The sequence below is a fragment of the Somniosus microcephalus genome, chromosome 2 (assembly GCF_052327205.1).
Source record: "Somniosus microcephalus isolate GS21.2 chromosome 2, FLI_Smic_1.0, whole genome shotgun sequence".
NCBI lineage: Eukaryota > Metazoa > Chordata > Chondrichthyes > Squaliformes > Somniosidae > Somniosus > Somniosus microcephalus.
In genome coordinates this window covers 90,173,647-90,186,102 of record NC_140988.1, presented here as the reverse complement: position 1 = coordinate 90,186,102, position 12,456 = coordinate 90,173,647, and the positions used below count along the sequence as shown (strand labels likewise).

General features: G+C 47.1%; 1 protein-coding gene across 1 annotated transcript in view; it reads left to right on the top strand.

Annotated features, from left to right (window-relative positions):
* The window catches only part of frem3 (Fras1 related extracellular matrix 3), a 227,161-nt gene that overhangs the window by 116,721 nt on the left and 97,984 nt on the right, over nt 1–12,456 (top strand). The window contains exon 6 of the mRNA XM_086011008.1: nt 2,377–2,628. Within this exon, the coding sequence (XP_085867134.1) occupies nt 2,377–2,628 (252 nt within the window). The remainder of the gene's footprint in view (nt 1–2,376; nt 2,629–12,456) is intronic.

The following is a 12,456-nucleotide window of genomic DNA, read 5'->3' as shown; positions in this document are numbered from 1 at the left end:
GCGGGACATTGCGGAAAGCATTTTTCTAAGTGTTGAGGGTCATAGAAAATCTCAGTGAGAGTTTGTTTCCTGCGCCACAGGGTCAGGCTGCTAAACCTTCCCTGTCAGGCCGACCACTTGACATTGCTGAGTTTGGCTTTCTCAGATCGGCTGGGATTTCCCCCCCCCCTTGTTTTGTTTTTTCCCTAGGAGTTTCTCATTACCTTTCTTTCCATGCCAACTGATTGATCTGTTCTTAGGACGTGCTATTCAATTTTATGCACGTGTCTCGAAACTGATGGGATGCTCCTCGTTCAAAATTTGTATTTCCTTTTACAAAAACAAGCGAGCTCCCCATATCCAGGGGCAGCATCAATTGTCAACTTCATATCTGAACACTTCCACACAGGGAGGAAGTCGCGATATTCTTCAAGTTAAACTGTTCGGTAATTGCAACTTTTCTAAAATATAAACCTCTGAATTAAAAAAAAAATATGCATAATGATTTGCTGACTACAAAGACGATTTTTGGGTTCTTCACTGCCCAGGCTAAGCATGTCAAATGAAGCTGGTCTAAATGCATTTACATCAAATTGCTTGACCCTCACAAGCTCAGGGTGGTCTTTGAAGCTGCTTCATCATTTTGAGGAAGGGTAACCACAGCGAGCGTGACAAATCTCGCACCATTTCCATTTTAATTGAAGCCTTTCATGACTACAGCAGCGCTACTGATCACACATCAGAAATATAACAGGCACAATGCTCGAATTGGCAAATTACAAAATGTGCTGTATGTTAAATACTTCAAGCGGTACAGCAAATAGAAAAGCAATGAGACCTGGTGGATGTGAGTATTTCACAGTACAAAGGGACAAATTTAAACTGGCCGCTTTTTAACTTGCAAAGCAGATAAAGAGGTTGAACATACCTCAGCGCTGGTCACAACCTCTTCCACTGTTCCCTGCCCCCCATGTTGCCTTCAGAAAAGCTAAAGAAAAAAATGGGGAAAAAAAGTTCTAAAATTCACATTGCAGCACAAGTAATATCAGCTGCTGTAGTGGAATTTGCCACAGCTGTCAAAATGGGAGCAGAGTTTTCAGAGCAGGTTGTTGGATGTGGACAGGCCTGAAGTCTCCCCAGTGAGGTGGAAGTTCTTTAAATAAAGAGGTTTTTTTCAGCTTCATAGTTACAGAGCATCACCCAGACAGGGAAAGGCATCATGGAGGAGCTGCATAACTATAACAAAGAAACGACAGTGGCTAAGTCCAGTCAATTGTTTCCTTGTTTTGTTTTAATCATAAATAACATCATAAATCCCAGTATAAATGTTCCATACAGTTCAATTATACAATAATGCCCCTACATATCCACCTGTCCATGGAACCTAATAAACAAGAAAGGGGAAAACAGGAGCTTTGCTGTACTCCCGAATAACCCAGGACCACTCCCACCCACAGCATCACCCCATTCCTACATTACAACAGTGGCTACACTTCAATAAGGATTTCTTTGGCTGGGACATCCTGAGGTCATGAAAAGCGCTATATCAATGCAAGTCTTTCTTTTTATATGTAGAAGGGAGATTCAGATTTCATCTGTAGAGATGACGGCCTAAAAATTCAGTTGATTTGCGCCTCCTGTTAGCATCCTAAGAGGGCGCTAACGAGGTGCAAAGCAACCAGCGCCCGGGCGTGGTGCCGTCAACGCCTCCCGCAAAATTCAGCAGGAGGTTAGCGGCGGCGGTAACCGTTAACGCTCCGTGGTGCTGTGCTGCCGGCGATGACGTCATCACCGTGCGCAGAGCCCTGCTCGCGCCTGGGCTGCGATCTTCAGTAGCGCCCCCTGACTTACCGCTGGATGCAATGTCCGACGGGGTCAGGGGGGCCTACCTGCGACTGGGACGGCGCAAATTAAAGGGGAGGTGCCGGGCGGCCATTTTTGTTGCTGGCCGACTGCCAGCACCTGCCCTCTCTGCCTTCCCCGGCCTCCTCTGCAGCTCCCCCACCACGGGCTGCAGGCTGCGCTCCATGAGCCCGGCACTTCTCTTGAGTGCCGGGCTCTTTTGCCAGCACTCCAATCCCTGGTGGCCCAGCTGGGCCCCGGGTCGCGCTGCGCTAGGCCCCTCCCCTTTAATAAGGTGAGGAAGGCCTGCAATACCGCAATGCGACGTGCCGCAGCGCGTGGTGCTGCGGCACGTAGCGCTGCGATATTCACTCGCAGTGCCCAAGAGGGAGGCGGGGCACTTCCAGTAGCGCCCTGCCTCCTCCTTTGGGTGCTACCAGTGAATTTCGGGTACCAGGGCACTAAAAGTAGCGCCCCGGTGAAGTTAGCGCTCCGAAGGGGGCACGACCCAATTTTTCCCCCGACGTGTTTAATGTATTTATGCCTTTCCTTCAGGTACTGCCAGGGGCACTATTCCAAGTACTATCCTGTCCTATTCTGACTTTATCACCCGCCCAGAGGATCACACCAGTATAATTCGATTCGATAAAGATGAGACCGAAAAATTCTGTCGCATTGTCATCATCGATGATTCGCTTTACGAAGAAGACGAGAGCTTCAACATCACACTCAGCATGCCCATGGGTGGTCAGGTTGGCAAACAATACCCCTCTTCTCGTGTCGTCATTCTTCCCGATATGGCTGATGGTAAGCAGTATGTATATTTATGTAGAATTGGTTGTCTTGTTGTTTATCTTATTTTGTACTGAAATGATCTCATTTGTCACAAAAAAAATTGGTCCATAAATTCAGTGATTGTAACTAGAAGGGGTGGTGATGGTGTTTAATTCACGGGGGCTTTACAGCTGTATATAAGCAGTCAGCTATTTGACAATAGGAAGCGGTGTCTCTACCAGCATTAGGGCATAAAATGGAGGGGAGAACAAAAAGTCATGCAGCCCATCAAACTCACCCTGTCGTTTGGTCCGCGCATAGCACCCAATTGGCCAGTTTTATCACTTTCCTGCAGAAGTGCCAAGTCTGTATAAAAGACAGTTCTAACTTTTCCTTTTGAAAAGAAACCAGGGTGATACTTAAGGCCCAATTTTAACGAAGGGCATCAGTGTGATGTGCAGGGGCGAAACAAGCGACAGGCTCGCACGGCCATGCCATTTTAACTCCTCTGCCTTATTTAATCTTTGGAACGCTGACTCCCTCCCAATCCTGCTGGCAATGACGTGGAGACCAGCAGGCGTGAGCAAGATTTTTGTCTCCTGGAGGCTGCTGCTGGGGAGGGAGCACTCCCTGGCACTAAGATAAGCTGTTGGGGGGAGGGAGGGAGCAGATTGTGTTCAGGAAGGAGGAAGGGAAGACCCAGGTAGAAGAGACCAAGGTAAGCTTGAGGGGCCTGATGGAGCACTCCTGGGACTCGTGGCCCAGGTAGAAGTGACCAAGGTAAGCTTGAGGGGCCTGAAGAAGCACTCCTGGTCCTCGTGGCCCAGGTAGAAGAGACCAAGGTAAGCTTGAGGGGCCTGATGGAGCACTCCTGGTCCTCGTGGCCCAGGTAGAAGAGACCAAGGTAAGCTTGAGGGGCCTGATGGAGCACTCCTGGGACTCGTGGCCCAGGTAGAAGAGACCAAGGTAAGCTTGAGGGGCCTGAAGGACCACTCCTGGTCCTCGTGGCCCAGGTAGAAGTGACCAAGGTAAGCTTGAGGGGCCTGAAGGAGCACTCCTGGTCCTCGTGGCCCAGGTAGAAGAGACCCAGGTAAGCTTGAGGGGCCTGAAGGAGCACTCCTGGCCCTCATGGCCCAGGTAGAAGAGACCCAGGTAAGCTTGAGGGGCCTGAAGGAGCAGTCCTGGTCCTCGTGGCCCAGGTAGAAGAGACCCAGGTAAGCTTGAGGGGCCTGAAGGAGCAGTCCTGGTCCTCGTGGCCCAGGTAGAAGAGACCAAGGTAAGCTTGAGGGTCCTGAAGGACCACTCCTGGCCCTCATGGCCCAGGTAGAAGAGACCAAGATAAGCTTGAGGGGCCTGAAGGAGCACTCCTGGTCCTCGTGGCCCATGAGGAGACCAATATAAATGAATGAAGACCGACCTCTTTTTGCCATGGATCCATCTGCTGCCAGATTTCCCACACACGTTCAGCACTCAGTGAGAGCCACACAACCTGGGGTTAAATTCACGTTGGAGACCAAGTGATGTCACTGGACACCACCTTTTGAATATTTATCAGGCCCTTGCCTGCCTGCCTGCGACGAGGGCCTCACGCCCTCCTGAAACCCAATATCGGTTGGTGGGAATGCGGCATGAATGGAGAAGTAAGTACTCTGCACCTATTTTAGCCCCTTGCATGCCCCATTCTCGGCAAGTGCTGTGGGGGTGGGGGTGGGGTGAGGGGGAGCGGAAATTGGGGATCTAGACTTCAATTGGGACAGTTGACTGGAAATTACATCATCAGATTAGCTCTGTTAATAAAAAATACTTTTAATATGGATTTAAATAAATTGGAGCTTGAGAAACAAATTGGTTATCATCGTAAACCACGTCTTAATTGAGAAGTACAAATAAGAAGCAACCACTTGAGAGGACGGCTAACTGGCTCTTGAGCACCCATGTTCTAATGATCAAAGACAGCAGAAGACTGTTCCATGTTTAAAAATCACATTACAGGTAGACTATCCTTTATCCGCACTTCCGAAAACTGAAAGCCTCTAAAAACCAAAAGTTTTTTCGTGGAGCGTAAGTCGTGCGCACGACATGACCCGAGTGGCGCCAAACATGACAGGAGTGGTCCGGGAGCTCTGCCTTTCCCTGTGAGCAGGGCAGAGGGTCACAGAGTTCCCTCCTGGGTAGGAGATTGCAGGCCGAGCCGGGCAGTGTGAAGGAGGTACCGGGAGAGTGAACCCAACAATACAGCGGCCTGTCCGATAGCTGCAGCGGCCCATCCGATAGTCTTTTCTTCCGCCCCCCGACCTGATTTGCGGGCCAGCTTAGTGTAGGAGTCAGCCGATATCCGGCTTTCCCACAACTGGCGGCGGCAGTCGAGCCCCAAACCCCCGCTAAGTCAAGGAATTCAGATACGGAGCAGGGGGAGCCGGAAACCTCGATCTAACAGCAGAAATCAGCAGCCGTTTTGTTAGGTTTTTTTTCTTCCCCTAGCATTTTTTTAAACAGTCAGGCTGTTGAAAGAGTCTCTGTAGCTTAGCAACAGCTTCAGAGATGCTTCCAAGGCAGGGCCCGAGTGTTTACAAGCTGTTGCTAAGCAACAGTGTTTGTTGTCAAAACCTTCTGAAATCCGAAAAATTCCGAAAACCGAAACACAGCTGGTCCCAAGGTTTTCGGATAAAGGATAGTCTACCTGTATAGTCAGTCTCGAGCATAACACCTATATGTGTTTATGTGATGACTTCACCCTAAAAAAAGTATCACAACTTATTCATAAAACAAATCACAGCAGACTGAAGGCTCCAAGTGGCAGTAACTGAAGCATGGGTGGGAAGAGTGCTTCAAGTAACAACAAATTTTAAGCAGATGCAGGGGCAGGGAAAGCGGGGAGGGGAGGAAAGAACAAAAGGGACGGTCTGTGCTAGGGTGGAAGGCAGGAGTGGTTAAATGTGGCGAATGGGGACGGCAGAATCATCAACAGCTGCCGCCTGCTTAAAATCTGTTACATCTCTAACTTTTTCCAGTTCTGACGAAGGGTCACAGACCTGAAATGTTAACTCTGTTTCTCTCTCCACGGATGCTGCCAGACCTGCTGAGTGTTTCCAGCATTTTCTGTTGTTATTTCAGATTTCCAGCATCCGCAGTATTTTGCTATTGTAGAGTGCTTCAAGTGTTTGGATTGATACTGGTGAAGAGATTTGTTTTCATTGCACTTTGCTCCTTCACAGATAAAGCACCTATGTTCTGACACTCATGACTGCAGCTGATCTTAAGGGCAGTCGTTGTCATGAGCGCGTTCTTAAAATGTCCCAATGTACTTAATCTGTATTTACACTCAGACATAGGCTCTAATGCCACAATATTTTGTTTTTTGGCACTTTTTGGCAGATTGTGAGTCTGCAGTTTAGGATCCATGACTCAGAGTTTTAATGAATTCCTGTTACTCTAGTGCCAGGGAAGAAGAGCACATCTCAGCTCTTTAATAGGAGACCACTATAAGAAACCATAGCTACAAAATTAATTCAAAAATTATAACGAACTGCTGATTAGGATAGACTTTTAAATATAAGCATAATTAACAGGGATATGTGGTGATGCTGGCTGTTTATGCATAAAATTAAGTTTTTCCAAAATAACATTACGATCACAAGGAAAGCATGAGCTGGAGCTCAAATAAATATGGAATCACAATGAGCAGAAATATTTTGTAGTAGTCAGGCGTTCCAAATCTAAAATGTGCCAGAGATTCTGTGCTATCGACTTTCAGCAAGAGGAGCCAATGGAACTAAAAGTACAGAAGGCTTCATCGTCCCCTTTGGTACAGTGACATGGACACTAGTTCTGTAAGCACTATGTTCAAATTTCACCCTCTTATGGACACAGATGACATTTGCTTCACACAGTTGTAAGTATGCTATACTCCCCTTTCCGAAACACACATGCTCGTCGTGCCTGCAGTAAGGAATACTGCTCCATGAAGGGACACGTTTAATAGGAACCATGAACAAAGGTGTTTTCTTCTCAAGTTTTCAAGCACGAATCTGTGACGTTTGCAAAACCAAGTTGTATAAAAGTTGATAGGTGGACACCAGTAATGTATTCTTAATGGTGATGAGTGACACAGGTTTATACCTTTGACAGCTGCTGCTGGGGCAGATGCAAGATCTTTTTGAAAATCATTATACAAACATACATACGAACATACTAATTAGGAGCCGGAGTAGGCCACTCGGTTCCTCGAGCCTGCTCCGCCATTTAATAAGATCATGGTTGATCTGATTACTCCACATTCCCGCCTACCCCCAATAACCTTTCACCCCCTTGCTTATCAAGAACCGGTTCTGGGGGAGGTGGGACCAGTACAAACTGGACGGTTTGCACCTGGGCAAGACCGGGACCGATGTCCTAGGGGGAATGTTTGCTAGTGCTGTTGGGGAGGGTTTAAACTAAACTGGCAGGGGGTTGGGAACCTGTGCAGGGAGACAGAGGAAAGGGAAGCAAGGATCGAAGCAAAAGACAGGAAGGAGAAAAGCAAAAGTGGAAGTCAGAGAAATCAAGGGCGTAAATCAAACATGGCCGCAGTAAACAATAATTCTAAAAGGTCTAAGAGTGTTAAAAAAACAAGCCTGAAGACTTTGGCCTAGAAATTCAGTATAGCCACGTTTGGGGCGCTACAGCCAGGCGGCCGCTAAAGTTTGCGCCCGGCGCAATTTCGCGCCACCTTCGCCGATATTCAGTGGCATCGCCCCAAGAGGTTGCTGCTGCGCTAAAGCAGGCGATGCACGACTATCATTAGGCGCTAAGCCGGCGATCCGGGGCGCTAACACCGAGGATGGGCGCAGCGCAGGTGCGGCGAGTTGCTCAATGAAGGCAGACACGCTGGCGCCGGTCAGCTCTTAAAGGGGAAGGGTCGACTTGTTTGGCTGCCATGCCCTGCACACTGCAGCCCTGAAGCAAGGCCTGACCATTGCTGGTTCATCAGTTCTACGCCCTCAACCATGGGGAAGCCCGCTATTCTTCCAAATCCGATTGCACGCTCTTGCTGCTTGTCCAGGGTCATGGGGAAGGAGATGTACTGACGTCTCCTTCTGAAAAGGGCATTGTTCACCTGGCGGATGCAGCAATGTACCGCGAACTGGGAGATGTTGGCAATGTCCCCAGTAGCGGATTGGAAGGAGCCAGTGGCATCGAAGTTGAGAGCCACCGTCACCTTCACTGCCACTGACAGAGACGTCCTGCTCCTCAGCTGTGGCTGCAGATCTCTGCGAAGCAGGTGGCAGATCTCAGTGACCACCTCCCTTCTGAATCGCATCCTCCGAACACATTGCTCCTCAGACATGTTCAGATATGAGAACTGCTGGCGGTATACCCTGGGTGGGTAAGGCCTCCTGTGCCAACGCCTGTTGGCCAATCTCTGTCTGGCCATGACTGGCACTCTCTCACGGCGTCTCTGATCCCTTTGAATGCAATGCAGAAAGCCAACGTTTCCACCCATTGCATCCCCCATTATATGTGGCGACTCAAGGCTATGGCACTGAAAGTGAAATCCAAGTGCAAAGCTCTGGCCTGAAGCCACAAGTACCTGTGCAAGCACTGAGTCAAAGCAGAAAGCTCTCTGCCTTTGTCTCTCTCCAAATATCCATCTCTCACACAGAGGGATTGGCACAAAATGGCTGCCACTTATACTGCAGGAGGAGTCCCCTTTAAATAGCGCCCCCCGCGCCCCGCAGCGACTGGGAACCGTTCCCCTCTACCAGTCGCTGGGGGCGCCAGGCGCAAAGAAGGGCGGCGCCACTGAATTTCCGGTTCAGGGCGCACAAAGGGCGTTGCACCATGAAATGACGTCAGGATCTGCGCGCGCAGCTGAGCGCGCGCAAAGGCTTTGCGCCGCCGCTAAATCTTTACTGAAGTTGGGGAGAGGCGCAGATCGCGCTGCGCCCGGCCGCTAGCCGCCTAGCGCCCCACATCTCCTCCTAAGGCACTAGCGGCTGGCACAAACAACTGAATTTCTAGGCCTTTGTGTCTTAATGCGAGGAGCATTCGTAATAAGCTGGATAAATTTGCTGCGCAAATAGATGTAAACAGATATGATATAATTGGGATTACGGAGACATGGCTCCAGGGTGACCAAGGCTGGGAATTCAACATCCAGGGGTATTCAATATTCAGGAAGGACAGGCAAAAAGGAAAAGGTGGTGGGGTAGCATTGCTGGTTAAAGAAGAGATTAACACAATAGTAAGGAAGGATATTAGCTCTGATGATGTGGAATCTGTATGGGTAGAGCTGAAAAATACCAAGGGGCAGAAAACATCAGTGGGAGTTGTATACAGACCCCCAAAAGTAATGCTGAGGTTGGGGATGGCATTAAACGGGAAATTAGAGATGCGTGCAATAAGGGCACAGCAGTTATCATGGGTGACTTTAATCTACATATAGATTGGTCTAACCAAATTAGTAACACTACTGTGGAAGGATAATTCCTAGTGTGTATACGGGATGGTTTCCTGGACCAATATTTCGAGGAACCAACTGGAGATCAGGCCATCTTAGACTGGGTATTATGTAATGAGAAAGGATTAATTAGCAATCTTGTTGTGCGAGGCCCCATGGGGTGGAGCAATCATAATATGATAGAATTCTTCATTAAGATGTAGAGTAAAGTAGTTGATTCAGAGACTTGGGTACTGAATTTAAATAAAGGAAACTACGATGGTATGAGGAGCGAGTTAGCTAGGATGGATTGGGAAATGTTACTTAAAGGGTTGATGGTGAATAGGCAGTGGCAAACATTTAAAGATTGCATGGATGAACTACAGAATTTGTTCATCCCTGTTTGGCATAAAAATAAAACAAAAAAGGTGACTCAACATTGGCTAACAAGGAAAATTAGGGATAGCATAAGATCCAAGGAGAGGACATATAAATTGGCCAGAAAAAGCAGCAAACCTGAGGATTGGGAGCAGTTTAGGATTCAGCAAAGGAGGACAAAGGGATTAATTAAGAGGGGGAAAATAGAGTATGAGAGTAAGCTTACAGGGAACATAAAAACTGACTGTAAAATCTTCTATAGATATGTGAAGCAAAAAAGATTGGTAAAGTCAAGCGTAGGTCCCTTGCAGTCAATCAGGGGAATTTATAATGGGGAACAAAGACATGGACCAATTAAATACATACTTTGGTTCTGTCTTCACAAAGGAGGACACAAATAAACTCCCAGAGATGCCGGGGAACATAGGGTCTAATGAGAGGGAGGAACGGAATGAAATCAGTATTTGTAGGGAAATGGTGTTAGGGAAATTGACGGGATTGAAGGCTGATAAATCCCCAGGGCCTTATAATCTACATCCTAGGGTACTTAAGGAAGTGGCCCTAGAAATAGTAGATGCATTGCTGGTCATCTTCCAAAATTCTATAGACTTTGGAACAGTTCCCATGGATTGGAGGGTAGCTAATGTAACCACACTAGTTAAAAAGGTGGTAGAGAAAAAACGGGGAATTATAGATTGGTAAGCCTGACATCGGTAGTGGGGAAAATGCTAGAGTCCATTATAAAAGATGTAATAGCAGAGCACTTGGAAAACAGTGACAGGATCGGACAAAGTCAGCATGGATATACAAAAGGTAAATCATGCTTGGCTAATCTACTGGAATTTTTGAGGATGTAACTGGTAGAATAGATTAGGGAGAACCAGTGGATGTGGTGTATTTGGACTTTCAGAAGGCTTTCGATAAGGTCCCGCATAAGAGACTAGCGTGCAAAGTTAAAGCACATGGGATTGGGGGTAAGGTACTGACTTGGATAGAAAACTGGTTGGCAGACAGGAAGCAAAGAGTTGGAATAAACGGGTCTTTTTCCGAGTAGAAGGCTGTGACTACTGGGGTACTGCAGGGATCGGTGCTAGGACCCTAGTTATTCACAATATATATAAATGATCTAGACGAGGGAACTAGATGTAATATCTTCAAGTTTGCAGATGACACAAAGCTGGGTGGGCGTGTGTGCTGTGAAGAGGATGCAGAGAAACTCCAGTACGATTTGGACAGGTTGGACGATTGGGCAGATGCATGGCAGATGCAGTATAATGTCGATAAATGCAAGGTTATCCACTTTGGTGGCATAAACAGGAAGGCAGATTATTATCTGAACGGCAATAGATTGGGAAAAGGGGAAGTGCAACGAGACCTGGGTGTCCTTGTGCACCAGTCGCTGAAGGTAAGCATGTAGGTGCAGCAGGCGGTTAAGAAGGCAAATGGTATGCTGGCCTTCATAACGAGAGGTTTCGAGTACAGGAGCAAGGATGTCTTGCTGCAGTTGTACAGGGCCTTGGTGAGACCACACCTTGAGTATTGTGTGCAGTTTTGGTCGCCTTATCTGAGGAAGGATGCTCTTGCCATGGAGGGAGTGCAGCGAAGATTCACCAGACTGATACCTGGGATGGTAGGAATGATGTATGAAGAGAGATTGGGTCGATTAGGCTTATATTCGCTAGAGTTTAGAAGAATGAGAGGGGATCTCATTGAAACTTTTAAAATTCTAACAGGACTAGACAGACTAGATGCAGGAAGGATGTTCCCGATGGCGGGGGAGTCCAGAACCAGGGGTCACAGTCTAAGGATAAGAGGTAAGCCATTTAGGACAGAGATGAGGAAGAATTTCTTCACCAAGAGAGTGGTGAACCTGTGGAATTCTTTTCCACAGAAGACAGTTGAGGCCAATTCATTAAGTATATTCAAGCAGGAGTTAGATATATTTCTTAAGGCTAAGGGGATCAAGGTATATGGGGAGAAAGCAGGGACAGGGTACTGAATTTGGATGATCAGCCATGATCGCATTGAATGGCAGAGCAGGCTCGAGGGGCCGCATGGCCTACTCCTGCTCCTATCTTCTATGTTTCTATGTTTACCTCTGCCTTAAAAATATTCAAAGACTCTGTTTCTACCGCCCTCTGAGGAAGAGAGTTCCAAAGACTCACGACCCTCTGTGAGAGAAAAAATGTCTCATCTCTGTCTTAAATGGGCAGCCCCTTATTTTCAAACAGTGACCCCTAGTTCTAGATTCTCCCACAAGAGGAAACATCCTCTCCACATCCACCCTGTCCAGACCCCTCAAGATTTTATATGTTTCAATCAAGTCACCTCTTACTCTTCTAAACTCCAGCAGATACAAGCCTAGCCTGTCCAACCTTTCCTCATAAGACAACCCGCCCATTCCAGGTATTAGTCTAGTAAACCTCCTCTGTGACCATCCTCGATCAATAAGGATCTTTTATTTTACTGGCTGTTTTAAATATGTTTATGGAGATGCTCTTTACTTTGTCATTTTTGCACAGCAGATTTGAATAATGTGTGTTTTTGCAACCATAAGAATATTTAAAATTGTTTTCTCTAGCTTGGTAGAGTTATAATGTGACACATCTATATTTTCACACAGAACATAAGTCAAATCAAAAGGATATATGCTTTTCCCACAGCAAGGTCTCCTTTGTATATTTTTCAAATATTTTTACTGTTTTACTGTTTGCTTTTTCAATCACAGAAGCGCCAGTCTCTGTCATAAATCCACTCTATTTTTAGAAATAACAACAGAAAGTGCTGGAAACACTCAGCAGATCAGGCAGCATCGGGGAGGGAGAAACAGAGCCAATGTTTCAGGTCGAACCCTTTCTCAGAACTGGAAAAGGTTAGGGAGGAGAGATTGTTAAGCGGGGGCAGGGAGGAGTGGAGGAAAGAACAAAGGGAAGGTCTGTGATAGGATGGAAGGCAGGAGAGATTGACTGACTAAAGGGATGATGGTGCAAGGCAAATGAAGAGATAATGGGACAAGTTAAGAAACAAAAGATGGCTCTAGATGTGTGGATGATGATGGCAACAAC